This window comes from Mustela erminea, chromosome 4 (genome assembly GCF_009829155.1).
Source record: "Mustela erminea isolate mMusErm1 chromosome 4, mMusErm1.Pri, whole genome shotgun sequence".
NCBI lineage: Eukaryota > Metazoa > Chordata > Mammalia > Carnivora > Mustelidae > Mustela > Mustela erminea.
Window position 1 is genome coordinate 119,700,875 of NC_045617.1, and position 15,461 is coordinate 119,716,335.

Here is a 15,461-nt window from a genome sequence, read left to right on the forward strand (position 1 = left end):
TCATGTGAAATTTAAGAAACAAAACAGATGACCACAGGGGAAGGGAAGGAAAATAAGATGAAAACAGAGAGGGAGGCAAATCATAAGAGACTCTTAATTATAGGAAATAAACTGAAGGTTGCTGGAGGGATGTGGGTGGGGGGGATGGTAATTGGGAGATGAGCATTAAGGAGGCCATTTGATGTGATGAGTGTTGGGTGTTATATGTTATATGCAATTGATGAATCACTGAATTCTACCTCTGAAACAAATAAGATAGGATATGTTAATTAAATTGAATTTAAATTAAAAAATTTAAAAAGTATAGGGGTAACTCTTAACTAGTTAGAATTTAAAATTCTTAAGTCAATAAGAGGAAGTTAGAGAATACATTAAAAATGTACTCAATTTGGGCGCCTGGGTGGCTCAGTGGGTTAAGCCTCTGCCTTGGACTCAGGTCATGATCTCAGAGTCCTAGGATCTGAAGTCAACTCTGCTCAGCAGGGAGCCTGCTTCCCCCTCTCTCTCTGCCTGCCTCTCTGCCTACTTGTGATCTCTCTCTCTGTGTCCAATAAATTAAAAAAAAAATCTTTTAAAAAATGTACTCAATTGACAAACCATAAGAGACTCTTAATCTCCCAAAACAAACTGAGGGTTGCTGGGGGGAGAGGGGTTGAGAGAAGGGGGGTGGGGTTATGGATATTGGGGAGGGTATGTGCTGTGGTGAGTGCTGTGAAGTGTGTAAACCTGGCGATTCACAGACCTGTACCTCTGGGGCTAATAATACATTATTTGTTGATAAAAAAATTTAAAAAAAAGTACTCAATTTACTATAAGTGATGAAAGAAGAAAAAAGTGAAGCAAAGAAACAATGTAACAAAATAGAAAACACAATAATAGTAGAAACTAATTCAGATAATTTAGTAATCCCAATAAATGTAAATAGCTTAAGTTTGAAGTTAAAAGAGGTTTTCAAGTTGGATTAACGATACAGCTATGCCACCCGTATCTGTGGGGGATAGGTTTCAAGACCCCCCCCCCCAGTGGATGCCTGAAACCACACATAATAATTGAATTCCGTGTATACTTTGCTTTTCTCTCTCTATATATAGCTATAGTAAGGTTTAGTTTGTAAATTAGACACAGAAAGAGACTAAGAACAGTAACTGATAGTAAAATAGAACAAATATAACAATATACTGTAATGAAAGTCATGTACTGTTCTCTCTCAAAATACTTACTGTACTATGCTCACCCTTCTTATGGTGATGTGAGATGATAAAATGAGTGTATGATGAGATGAGGTGAGGCAAGTGATGTAGGCATTGTGACCTAGCATTAGACTGCCATTGACCTTCTGACCTGTTGTCAGAAGGAGGATCATTGGCTTGTGGGTGGCAGTTGACCACGTGTCACTGAAACTGCAGAAAACGAAGCCGTGGGTAAGGCGCTCACAAAATCCAGTTACATGCTCTTCACATTAATCACAAAGAAAACCTAAAAATATGAAAAGGTTAAAATCAAGACGTGCAATAGGATATACAAAACTGACACTAACAGAAGACAATGTTTGTAGTTACTTTGATACCTAAAAATATAGTCAAAGGCCAAAGGCCTTATCAGAAACAAAGACAACCATTGAATAATGGTAACAAGAAGAACATTGTACTAAAACAGACTCAGTCTACACCTAGCAAAAAATACCACAAATTATGTAGGAAAGTATAGGTAGAATTAGAAGAAGAAATTGACAAACAGAAACATTTTTCTCAACAATTGTAGGTTGAGTAGAAAAATGAGTAAGGATATAGAATAAACTTATTGATGGCCTTGTCTATAATATCTGGGAGTCTAAAGCTACCTCACAAAATGGATAAACCAAGTATTCATATTTATAACATATTAAGAGTACAAAGGTAAGTACAAGGAAAAGGGAAGAGGAGAGGAGAGGATGTAGGTTAAACGCACTTTTATGATGTTCATAACTAGTAGAAACTATCTAAGAAAGACGGAGCTAGTTGTATTATATAAGAATAACATTATCAGGACAATCCTCAAATATACACCTTTTAAAATATCTGAAAAACTGCAATTTAGAAAATACGAGACACAAAGATTTTCTAAAAGAATTACTCATATAAGCAGCATATTTAACAGAAAATAATTTCACCTACAAATCACAAATTATACTGAATCTATTTGCTATATAAATTTTAAGTGGGCTTAACTGATATATAAAATAAGTAGTTTTAGATTAGATTGAAAGAAAAACTGCTGTTTGTAATATGCAAAAAACACACCTAAAATAGAGTGACTCAGGTCCATTCATTTATTCAAAAAATAAAATGATGGCAAAGGCACAGCAAACAAAAAGGAAGCAGAGGTCACAATACTATTATTAAAAAGATGAAATTCAAATGGAAAAAAAATTGAGTGAGGCAAGAAGGCACTTTATAATGTAAAGTGTAAAATTCACAATGGATACATAAGATGTGCATTTAAGTTCTAGATATCACATAAACAACTCTCATAAAGCTGAAGTTAAGGGAGACACAAGGAAAATATTCAGAAATGTACTAGTATTAGATGACTTTAATTTACTTTTCTCAGTGGACAAAAATAAGTATGATCACAGAAGATAGTCCAACTGAATAAAATTAGATCTGATGTATCTATATTAAATTTTCTTCATTAAAATTAGAGAACACATCTTTTCACATTCCAGCAAAACATTAATGAAAATGGGCTACATATTATGGTGCAAAAAGCCTCAGTAAGTTCCTAAAAGTAGAAATGATATGGATAGTATTCTCTGACCATAATGGAACAAGCTGGATCATAATAAAAAAATCAGAAAAGATAAATGCTTCTCCACATAGAGACTTAAAGAAACTGTCTCTTTCTTTATCAGAGAGAAAAACAAATGCAAACAATTTCTAGAAAAATGATAATTAAAAGTCACATATCAAAAGTCTTGGGATATAGCTCAGGCAGTACTCAGCAGAGAATTCAAGGCCCTCACTGCTTGAATCAATTAAAGGAAAGAACAAAACCAAGATAATTAAGTGGAAAGAACAGCACAACCAGTCACATGAAAACAGGAGCAGATAATAAAAATAAATGCAAAAAAATAAAAATAAAAATAAATGCAGAAACTGAAGAGTCAGAAATAGAAAAATAGAATAAATTCAAAATTAAAAAATTTCAATAAAATAAATAAGCCACTGACAAACTGAATCAAGAAAAAAGTAGAGATAATAAGAAATGAAAAGACAAAATTAATACAGGAACAGGAAAATCTTAAGAAATTGGTTTGTTCAATTTTATAAAAATAAACTTGAAAATTTGGATTGAATGAATAATTCTCTTGAAAAATATACCAAAAGCAATGCCTTTAGAGGTAGAATATTTGTATAGAATAATTTCCAATGAAGGAGCAGGAAAAATTGTAAAACAGTTACCCCAATAACAGTTACCCCAATATCCAGGTTGAGATATTCAGGGAAGTGTAATAAAGTCTTTAAAGAAAAAGAAAAAAATAATTCTAATCCTAATTAAATGGTTCAGCAGCAGCAGATGTGCTCTTTTAGTGAAGTGAATATAGTATCAACGTTAAACTATGACAGGAAAATAAAAACTTTAGATGAATTTATTTATTAATACTGATGCAGGGGTGCCTGGGTGGCTCAGTGGGTTAGAGTCTCTGCCTTCGGCTCAGGTCATGATCTCAGGGTCCTTGGATCGGCCCCATGTCAGGCTCTCTGCTCAGCGGGGAGTCCCCCCTCTCTCTCTGCTTGTCTCTCTGCCTACTTGTGATCTCTCTCTCTGTCAAAAAAATATATAATATCTTAAAAAAATACTGATGCAAAAATCCTTAAAAATATTTACAATATTTTGTTTACAACAGAATTTACCATGAATTGAAAAAACAAACAAACAATCAGGATAGGTTTGGGTTTTTTCTAGACAGCCTTTTTAAAGCTCATAATATGATAGTTTCTGTGGGTCTTTCTTAAGAATAATGAGTTGAAATAAACAAGTTAGTAGAAGAAAACACCACCAACATTTGCTTTTCTAGGAGGATGTGATGGACAAAACCATCCTAGGAGAAAGGTGTCACATAATAAGCATGAATCAATGTGTTGCGTGGATCCACCCCGCCAGCCATCATGTCAAAGAAGTGATAGCTGATTAGAGCCCAGACCTTTGGTTCCTCATTCCCACATGGATTCTCACTAAGATCACAAGTTTGCTTCCAACACCCCCCAAATTCCACTGATTTCTGTTGTTTCTCATATTCTTTCCTTCTTACCTTTTCCCTCATGTATCACCAGGGAAGGAGGATTAGCAAGTATTTTGAGGTGGCAAAATTCTTAGTTAGCTTAGTATAATTTCTTCAGCTGAACTGTGTCTCAACACAGTGTTCCTTAAAAATCTGTATTAATTTTCTCTTTTGAAGAAGATTTTATTTATTAATTTGAGAGGGAGATCAAGGGGGAGGAGCAGAAAGAGAGGGACAAACAGACTCTGCACTGAGCATGGAGGAGCCCCATGTGGGGTTTGATCCCATGATGCTGAGATCATGACCTGAACTGAAATCAAGAGTCAGATGCTCAACCAACTGAGCCACCCAGACACCCCATTTTCTTTCCCATCTTCCTTCCCTCCCTCCCTTCCTTCCTCCTTTTTCTTTTTAAAAATATTTTTATTTTATTTTTAAATAGGCTCCACACCCCACATTGGGCTCAAACTCATGACCCCAAGACCAAAAGTCTTAAGCTGTACTGACTGAGCCAGCGAGGCACTTCTATGTTTTCATTTTCTGTTCAGTAACTCAGAATATTTTTCTGATGTCTCCAAGGCAGTTTATGTTTCTTGTCATAGGCAGGTGTAGGAAGAATAAAATCAATGTAAATGAACCGTTTATTTCAACTTTAAAATCACCAAAATAGTAATTAAAGGGGGATTTTTGTCAGCTAATAAGGAGAATAATGATTTTATACTGCTCTCAAGAAACAATCACATTGGGTTGCCTGGGTGGCCTTGTCAGTTAAGCATCTGACTCTTGATTTCGGCTCAGGTCGTGATCTCCTGATCTCAAGTCAATGACTCCATGTTGGACTCTGTGCTCAGTGCGGAGTCTGTTTAAGACTCTCTCTCTCTTCCTCTCTCTCTCTGCCCTTCACCATCCTCCCCCTACTCAAATGTGCGCTCTCTCTCTAAAGAAAAGGAAACAGGGCACCTGCGTGGCTCAGTGGGTTAAAGCCTCTGCCTTTGGCTCTGGTCATGATCCCAGGGTCCTGGGATCAAGCCTCGCATCAGGCTTTCTGCTCAGCAGGGAGCCTGCTTCCCCCTCTCTCTCTGCCTGCCTCTCTGCCTACTTGTGATCTTTGTCTGCCAAATAAATAAATAAAATCTTAAAAAAATAAAATAAAAAACGGAAATGGTTACATCTATCATACCTACCTTCTCTCACTCCTTAGAGAATAGAAGAAGGAGGGAATGAGGAAGAGGGATGCAAGATACAGATTGGAGCGGTAAGTCCCAGAAGAGCCTGTATCTATATTAGGTAAGGCTCTTGGCTGAAATCAGACAGGAAGAGAGACTTCAGAATGCCCCACTTTGTTTTTCAAGCTCATAGAAGTAGAACACAAAAACAAAAACATGGGAGAAAGGAGCCAGGCCACCACCTCTCCCTTTATTAGCTTCTCCCCTGATCTAGCTGGATGAACTGATGCTTGTATCAGAGGCCATTGATTAGGGAGATTCATGGGTTGGTACTGCTTTCTCTTCTTAGTGCCCATAGATGGATTCTATGCCACTCCCTGCTTGCGATATATGAGACCACTGATTTCCTTATGTGAGGTAGGATATGTTGGGGGTCTGTTCTGACTCCAAGTAGTTTTAATAAAATCCTTCAGTTATTTTGTTCCTTTGTGCATCTTATCATCGCAAGGATACTGAAGCAGTAGAAATAAAGCTTTCCTGGGCCTCCAAGTAAGAATTACCATGCAATGGGAAAAGCACTGCTGATGGACTTACTAGTTATGTGACCCTTGCATTTCTTTCACTACTTCAGCTAGAAGAGGGAGGTCATAATAATATCTCTGCAAGGGTTATTAGTATGATTCTCTCTCTATTCTTTTCCTCTCTTTCTCTCTCCCCTCATCCCCCCACCACCGTGCACAGACACAGACATTCACAGTGCTTAAAAACTGACTCATAAAGTATAATCAACAAATATTAGCTATGATGACGATGATGTAGGCAAGCCAGATTTTAGCATTATGAGCCTTAAACACATTCACATCAGAATTAGGAAAGAGTGGTCCTCCTAACTTCCTGGTTCAGAATCCACATCCTCCAGTCTCCCTTCAACACCTCTTGCCATCTATCAACTCTTTCTCTTCCTCTAACTCCAAAACAATCATGCCTTTTATCTGTATCAGCTTCAATTTTTCTTCTCTCCTCAAGATCTCTCTCTCATCTTTGAGAGAAGGGGCTGAAGCCCAGCTACAGTATTGCCTGCAGAGGAGCTAACCAGACTTGGGCTTAAGCCTCTATTACCCTCTCCTGCTTTTGACTCTCCATGTCAGGTTCTCATTCACTTAGCTTCAAGTAGAATGCTTTTCTCCACTTCTAAATGAGATCAAATACATGGGAAGACTAAGGTAAGTGTGGGTTGGAAGAAGGGAGGAAGTTAAAACAAAGTGGCATGAGCTCCCTCTGATTACCACATTTTCTCTCAGCTCCACGTGTGCCCTCCCAAGTGCGAGCAACACAACCATATGCCTCTAGAAGAAGTAGCACAGTCATGGGTCAGATGCTCTGTGGACAGAGTCTACCAGTTTTGGCCTGTGCTCAGGCTTCTAATTCATGAATATTCAAATCTACTTAAGGGATGTGCAGGGGCATGTCAACATTCTTGTTCTTGTCTTATATTAGTTAGATTAAGTTTGGGCGGGCTTTGGTAACAACCCTCAGAGCCTTAATCAAGCAAAACTTCCCTCTCATTCATACAGCACCTGTTGTGGGTTTGGGGGACTCTCCAGGGCTTCTCCTCATCACGATGACTCTTCTGATTAGACTGCTTTTATATACTGATTGCACCACTTCAACACAGGCTGTCTTGGTTGACTTGATAAGGGAAGAAGAGAAGAGTCAGGCAATGGTAGTTAAATTCTTTGACCAAGAACCTTTTTGTTCACATAGTATGGGGAAGCCAGGAAGTACAATTTTCCATGTACCCAGAAAGTAGAGGATGTTGGTCAACACTAGTGATGTCTTCCATACCTCCCCATCTTTTTATTTATCTGCTGTGATCTCCCAAGAGAAAGAATTATTATTTTGATTGGTCAGATTCCAGGGCAGGGTGTGTTTACTAAGAGTTCCAGGGCCATGTTAATTAAAGGTTATATAGTTGCATTTCAGCTCTTTTCTGAATTCTGTTTCTGCCGTTTTGAACAGAATCCCTTTGTGACCCACGCTATTACTCTTATGTTTGGGAGTTCTTAATCCTTTCTAGCTGGCTAGTGGTATCAGTGCGATTTAAGAGGGAACGTGCTTCACAGAAAAGTATCATAAAATGTTCTCCTAGGGTATCAGAGATTTGACCAGCTAATAATGGAGTTAGTTTTTGATTTACAATTTGGCATTACTACTTATGGGTAGAGATTTCCTGTGGGCCTCCCAAGCATATTTCACAAAGCATTAAGTCAAGTATTTCTGGATATTCTGGTCAACTACCATCATAATCCTACCTTACATAAGCACCCAAGCATGTGTGTTCTCTCTGGGAAGTGAAGAATTAAAAAAAATATATATTGTATCTTTTCCCATTCTAAAGTAGTAGGCATATATTTATTGCAGATAATAAGGAATTTGAAAGGGATTCCAGATAAACATTTTATTTCACTGTTTATCTCCTTTCTGTTGTCCTCATGTACTGCATGTTCCAAATTCTAAAAATCTCTGCTTGTTATCTCACTTGTATCAAGTATCAACTTTATCATGAACTCCTTCTAGATTAAGTTGAAATTTACTCTTCTCGTGTACCCAAACATTAGCAAATTAATCTCATTCTTCCTGACATTGGAGTGGATTGTTTCCTTGTCACCCTGCTTAGATTATGTATTTCTTGAGAACAAGGAACATATCTGTGTCATCCCTGCATGGTCCATAATATTGGGCATGGATGGCTTTGTGTTAAATGAATAATAATTGTACTTATTGACTATTTTGGTTAAAAAGCAGCCTTCTCTCTATAGTTGTCAATCAGATTTTCTTCCAACACTTTTCTAGCAGATTTTTGCCTTGTCTTAAATGGAGTCCACTGAACCATATGACTAGAACTTCCTCATTTCCCTCTTTCTTACCTCAAATCTCCCTGTTTTCATCTTAGTCTCTGAACAAGTGTTCCTTTTTATAACCAAGTCTGACAATCTCTTTCTTTGGATTTCACTAAGAATTTTGGAGGTAATTTTACTTTTCTTCTCCTTTTTATGTTCAACTTCTGCATACAGATGCCTTCCTCTTGACTGAGAAACTTGTTACAGTCTTTCCTTTTTTTTTTTTCCTGTTTCAAGTTTTTAAATTCTGGTTAGTTAACATATAGTGTAATATTGGTTTCAGGAGTAGAATTTGGTGATTTGTCATGTACATATAACATCCAGTGCTCATCACAACAAGTGCTCGCCATAAATACCCATCCTCTATTTAATCATTAAGGTCTTTCTTAAAGGTAACTTATCTTTTGTGTGGCTTTTTACTAAAGTTAAGAGTCCCATCTTTTCCCTTATTTTCATTTCCAATATTCTTGAAGGACTGTTTATATCTGCTGCTTCATTTCTAATACTCATTTCTAATACTATGTCCCACGGAAGGTTGTTGGCGCTCCACTAATTATTAAAACACAATAATCCTTATATTTAATCCTCTTGAACATCTTTTAAAAAGATTGTATTTATTTTTTGAGGGGAGGTGGGGAGGGACAGAAAAGCAAGCAGAATCCCACTGAGGGGGAAATCCATTATGGGGTTCAATCCCAGAACCCTGAGACCATGACCTGAGCTGAAGTCAGATGCGTAACAGATTGAGCTGCCCAGGAGCTCTCTCTTGAACATTTTTTGCAGCATTTTATTCTTTTATCTTCTCTTCATTTTCTTTTTTGTGGCCGCTCTTGGTTTATACTCTTCAGGTAGTTCTCAATCTCTTCTATTTCTTCTCTGATAATCCCTTCATGAACTCCTCTTAAGCCAAACTCTTCAGAACGCTGTCTACTTTCGACTTTATTCGCACATGATGTTGGCAATGTCAGCCATAGGAGAAGAGACTTGTTGGTTAAAAGATAGTGAAATGCATGATAAACAATATGTGTAGTTCTTCTAGGACCACATACTATGTACACTATTTTTAAACAATTTTTCTCACAGCACATTTTCTACATACATTAGATCACTATCAGTGATTCTGCAGGTAAACAATTCTTGAGTGATATACACGACTTTGTGAAAGTAGTCTACCCAGCATCTAATGATGCAAAACTCTTCTATCATGATTGGTTATCAGTGTGAAGAGTTTCCAATCCTGAGGAAACCAGAAAGGTATTCATACTCTTCATAAATATTTTTTGACTGCGTTTTGTGGGGGTAAGCCCCATCCTGAAGCAGTTGATGATTTCACTGTCTAATTTTTTATTTTTCTTTCCAGAATGGGTTCTGGGAGGGTTCCATGGACGACGGTGCTTCTGCTAGTGAGTGTAATTAGACTGGATTTCTCCAGGACTCAAGGCAGAGACTCTCCAGGTAAGAACAGAGCAATTTTCTTCAGGTGTTTATGCAAGAATGGGCATGGGGGAGGGATGTATTTCCCTGTAGGTCCAGGCTGCAGACTGGAACTGGTTTCTGGCTTCAAAGTATTCTTGCCTTTGAAATTAAAATATGCCTCCTCTCTTTACCATACACAATGGACTGCTGGGAAAAGGGACTTCCTGTGCAGCAGCTTCAAGGAGAAGGATGCTAGAATGAAGGGAAACATTTTGTTTTGCTTAGAGTCCTTATTGTATCAATGTCAGTCTGAAGAACTATATTGACTGGGGCCAGCTTGAGAATAGCTGTCATTTTTTCCAGACAGGAGTTTGCTCTGATGATTGCAACTGTTTTTATATTTATCCAACTGGGATATATGTGAACAAAAGAAATTGGAAGCAAAGGTTTCCTTTCTTGGCATTTATTAACCCCAGTTTTGAGAAATAAGAGAAGTTGAATGCATTATGCCTGTCCTCAGGTTCCTGGCTATTTATTACCATTATTTTTCTAGCCAAGGAGATGGGCTGTGCGAACATGAGGCAGTATTACACCCTGAACACATACTTTTTGGCAGAAAACAGGATATAATGCACTAAAAACAGAGCCTGTTTGAATGTCAAAGTTTCATTAAACACAAAAGAGGAACAAACCTGGGAGGGTGGGGTGGATAGGAGAGGATCGTTATCTCCCAGAATAGAAACCTCTCTGAGCTTATAATGTCCATTAAACAACACAAATGAAAAAAAAAAAAAGTCAGTTCAGATCTTAAATCTGACACAAATCTGACCCCCAATAACTTTCTTTTTCTGATTTAAACTGTTATAAGGAAGAGCCCTGGAGGTTAGAGCTGACTTTAGCTGCTAAGAGCTGATCCAGGAAGGAGCTGCCATCCCTAATGCTCAGCTCAGTAGTTCCCAGAGAAGGCCTCTGAGTTTGAGATGAAAGCAAATTTACAGCTCAGGATTGGCAATGCTTGTCCTTTAAGCCTTAACTCATGCTGTTTCTCCAGGTTAGATCTTTTCCGACCAACCTGCCTTATCAACGCATTTGAATTTCCTTTTATTTTTGTTGTTCTTGAGTGCATACAGAGAATTGTGTCAGTCTTACCCAGTGAGTTCATAGCACTCGGCAATCATCTGTCAGCGTAAGGACTCTCCTCTTTCCTGGTCTACATTTCCACGCCCTCCTTTCCTTGCAGATCTGTTCTAATGCAGCTGGGGTGTGAGGCTGGCCTTTAGGAATATTTAGCGTTGTTTTTGATGTGTATTTTAAAATTTTTTAAAAAGTCGTCGTGCATTGAATCACATTCTGCTTCCTTTGTCTCTTAACACTATGCTTTTGAGCTCTGCTTCAGTGTTGTTTTCAATGGAAAATAGGTCAGGGAGGGCAAGTGGTTCTAGGTACAACTATGGTATAGAACTAGTACTCAAATCAACTGAAACATAACTTGGGGCCATTTGCCAATTTGTCGCTTTAAATTTTTCAGATCTTTAAGTCTATGACAGATATAATTGTGTCTTAGTCCATTCTGGCTGCTGTTACAAAATACCACAGACTGGATGGCTTATAAACAACAAAAATTTATTTCTCACAGTTCTGGAGTCTGGGAAGCGCAAGATCAAGGTGTCAGCATGGCTGTGTTCTGGTGGAGACTCTCTTCCTGGTTCATAGGTGGCACCTTCTTGTGTCCTCATGTGGTGGAAGGGGCTTGGGATCTCTCTGGAGCCTCCTTTATAAGGGCTAATCCCACTCATGAGTGAGAGCCCCACCCTCATGACCCAAACACCTCTCAAAATCACCTCCTACTGATGACATCACCTTTGGGGGTTAGGATTTCAACACATGGATTTGGAGGTGGGGGTGGGGCACAAACACTCAGACCAGAGCCCACTGTGTGCTCAGTGAGTAAGAATTATCATTTTTCTCACCAATGAGGACAGATTACATAATTTTTGAGTGTCAAATTACATTGAAGAACATGAGCAGAGTAGACTTTGTATGAAAAAATACATAACTCAAACCAATCACCATCAACATTAGTAAGGTGCTCTGAAAGTAGAAAATTATAACAGACAATGGAATTAAGTTTTTTTTAATTCCACCTTTAATGGCACTGTTTCATGTACCCCCCCCCCCCGAAGGTTTAAGCTAACTATATATTCCCTATGGTAGGTATAGTGCCAATGATGCTGATAGTAATATTATTCTTTGAGTCATCAACTAGTATTATTCTACTTCACAACAACAAAGTTAATGAAATCATTACCTTATTTGAGCCAACGGAGGGGTGAGGTCTCTAAGTAAGAGTGCAAGGGGAAAGGTCCAAAAGAAATTCTTGGATAAAACCCATAGTGACTAAAAAGTAGAAGGAGAGTTAGTTTCACTTCAAAATGCCTAACTAGTCTGCATTTCTTTGTTGCCCAACCCACCCCCCCCATCACTCCTTCATTTCACTCCAGAAAGAATGTGTAGAATGAACCTGTTAAGGACAAGAGTACTATTGAATTATTTTATTTGGGGATGGATGTTTTCAAGTTGATAACAAAGGGAGTTAAAACCTTGGGATTCTGAAAACTTGGCTTGGAAAAACCAGCACAGTGTCAGCAAAACATAAAGGGTCAAAAACTATTTGTGGCATGAATGTTTATGTCTCTTGGGACTCTCTCTTTAACTTGTCTTTTTTTGGGTTACATGTCTTCTGTTTGGCTGGCCAAAGAAGCCTCAGGCTTCTTTCCACAATGGTGGGAACCAGGGTGCTAAACGGAACCAGGGTGGGGTTCAGGGGAAAAGAGGCTACTTTGACCTGTTTACTGAGTTCAAAAGGCCTCCTCCCAAATCCATGGGGTCTGGCATTATTTACCATGATATGGTTTCCTAAAAGTAGGGGTTGGTTTAAAGTGTTTTTGTTGTCGTTTTCTAGAAGATTTTGTGATTCAGGCAAAGGCTGACTGTTACTTCATCAATGGGACAGAGAAGGTGCAGTTTGTGGTGAGATTCATTTTTAACTTGGAAGAGTATGCACGTTTCGACAGCCACGTGGGAAAGTTTGTGGCATTGACAGAGCTGGGGAAGCCTGACGCTGAGCTGTGGAACCATCGGCCAGATATACTGGAGAGGAGTAGAGCTTCTGTGGATGCCCTCTGCAGGCACAACTACAAGCTGGGTGCACCCTTCACTGTGGGGAGGAAAGGTGAGCTGGAAGGTGAGGTCTGGTGGGTTTCAGGCATGTCCCACATGTGAGCCTGACCATGGGCTTTACTTCCTTATGATAGGCAATTTCCTGCTTCAGGATAAATGTCTTATGAGCAGGGGAGTCCTTTCGTCCCCAACTGTGATCCACTCTTTTTCCTCACAGGTCAGGTCACTGTGGTCTTGATCCCAGACCTCCAAAGTTCTCAAGGACATTAAGTCACAGTGGGCTCTCAAATAGAAGGGGTAATTGTGGGAGTCTCTGATAAGGCCTAACTCCTCTTTGGGGCATTGACATACCCAGTTTCTGAGTCTTGGGGGCAAAAATTTCTTCCCATTTCCAGTTTCCATTTGGGTGGGGTGAGAAGAAGATTAAGTGCAGAGACAGTCTCTCGAGGAACCTGTCCTGGCTTGGTGGTTTTCCTTCATAATGTATCCTTTTTTTCTCCCCTTCCAGTACAACCAGAGGTGACAGTGCATCCAGAGAGGACCCCATCCCTGAAGCATCGCAGTCTGCTTCTCTGCTCTGTGACCGGTTTCTATCCAGGCGACATCAAGATCAGGTGGTTCCGGAATGGGCAGGAGGAGAGGGTTGGTGTCCTATCCACTGGCCTGGTCAGGAATGGAGACTGGACCTTCCAGACAATGGTGATGCTGGAAATGACTCCTGCACTTGGAGATGTCTACACCTGCCTTGTTAATCATGCCAGCCTGTTGAGCCCTGTTTCGGTGGAGTGGAGTGAGAATCTGCTTCTTATACTCTCTGGGTCCGACTCAGGGTGATGCTGCCTCAGCACAGGGCCTCTGTGACCTCCGCGTTCATCTTGGTCCCAACACTCATTCTTCTTTCCCCTGATCTGAGGGAGTCATGGAAATTGGGGTCCTTGGGTTAGAGTGGGAGTAGACATGGCAGATATTTCTGCTTGTATCTTCCAAGAAATGAGGAGGTCTAATCACTTCATCACTTATTTCCAACTGTGGGAACTAGTGTCCTCTCATACTTTGTCTTAGGAAGTTAGCGGGCATTCTTGTGGGCTGTAGGAATCAGTTACAGATTCTATGGATGCAAATCTTGGTGTCAAAGAACTTTTTCTAAATGTATTTCTTTTCTCAATAGCATTTGATTTGGTGTCTGGTACAGGCTCTGGGATTCCAGGAAGATGCACTAAATATTGGGAACTTTTTACTAATTTTAAGACCCGTTTCCCCTAGGAGCTCAGTTGGCATATTCTTGGAGAAAGATGCTAAGTGGAATTGCAGCCTTCCTGCTTGGGCTGATCTTTGTTCTGGTGGGGACAGTCATCTGCCTCAGGGCTCAGAAAGGTAAATGAGCTTTTCAGGAGTCTCTCACCACCTGCCCCATGGCTTTTCCCACTTCACCTAACTTCCAAGATGTGAGGCAGGGAAAGCTGCCCAGGAAAACTATTCAGGAATAGTCCTTTCTGAAGCCAGAAATATTTCAGGAGAGGTCAGCAGAGATGGGGTTCTGATATTTCAGGTCACCCCCTACCCTTCAGGATAATAACATTTGGTCCTAATGAGGGACATTCTGTTTCTTCCCTCTCATTCCAGGATATGCGGAGACTCGGTTGTCTGGTGATGAGGTAAAGTCTTCGTCCTTGTCTTTGGGTGGCCAGTTGCTTTCCCAAAGCTTTGGCCAGATGGGGATGTCTTGGGGATAGGATGTGAGGCTGGCTCTGGCTGGGTGGCCTTGGGTGCCGAGTCTCTGAAATGGGATGGGGGTCCCTCCTGAGACCTTGATCACTGTCCCTGCAGGTCTCAAGTGCAGTTTCATCACCACAACCCTGCTAAGAGGTCCCAACCAAAGCTTCTTGCCCTGGAGCCTGAAGTAGTACCGAGGAGCCAGAGCCCAGAACTAAGTGAGCCCTACGAGTTACATCATCCTCTTCCCAACTGTGCTCACCACTATCTCCAGAAGACAAACATGCAGAGGCACTGTTCCTCTTTCACTGTTTTTTTTAATGAACTTTTTTTACTGTAAAATAAAAACTGAGATACCAATAACCACACAAAATGTAGACTTTAATGAATTATTTAAGGCAAAACCCCTGCAGTCACCACTTAGCTCAAGAAATAGAACTTTACCAGCCATGCAGGGTTTTCCATGTACCTCAGACCCATCTAAACCCCGATGTCCTCTCAAAAGTAATCCCTTTCTGAATGTCAGAGTAACCACTTTGGTTGTATTTTTTTATTCCCTAGTCACTCAAGTCTGAATTCATGACAACAGAGCTTAGTTGCCTTGTATGTCTCATACTTTACTGGTTTCTTCTGCATGCCTTTCCCTCCCTTATGGCTAATATTTTGAAAAGCCGGAGGCATTTGACCTGCAGAGTTTCCCATAATCTGGATTTTACCAACTGCACGCACCTGGTGCAGTTTAGTCTGTCCTTCTGTCCTCTGCATTTTCTGCAAGTTGGCATCTGGAAGTAGAGGCTGGATAGACTTTGGTTTAATTTCCTTGGC

At 39.8% G+C, this 15,461-nt stretch overlaps 1 protein-coding gene across 1 annotated transcript; it reads left to right on the plus strand.

The window, feature by feature from the left end:
- The first annotated feature begins 9,577 nt into the window (after positions 1-9,577).
- Positions 9,578-15,009, plus strand: LOC116588948 (HLA class II histocompatibility antigen, DO beta chain). Its single transcript, XM_032340718.1, has 6 exons — positions 9,578-9,782; positions 12,706-12,975; positions 13,432-13,713; positions 14,187-14,297; positions 14,547-14,578; positions 14,751-15,009. Exons 1-6 carry the CDS (start codon positions 9,689-9,691, stop codon positions 14,784-14,786), a joined length of 825 nt encoding a protein of 274 aa, XP_032196609.1. The 5' UTR covers positions 9,578-9,688; the 3' UTR covers positions 14,787-15,009.
- Positions 15,010-15,461: the final 452 nt, after the last annotated feature.

Excerpts from the sequence above, each read along its gene's own strand:
- LOC116588948 (XM_032340718.1), top strand. The coding sequence starts at position 9,689 with ATGGGTTCTGGGAGGGTTCCATGGACGACGGTGCTTCTGCTAGTGAGT. Across the intron at positions 12,976-13,431 it reads CTTCACTGTGGGGAGGAAAG|TACAACCAGAGGTGACAGTG; the intron begins GTGAGCTGGAAG and ends CTCCCCTTCCAG. Across the intron at positions 14,298-14,546 it reads CTGCCTCAGGGCTCAGAAAG|GATATGCGGAGACTCGGTTG; the intron begins GTAAATGAGCTT and ends CTCTCATTCCAG.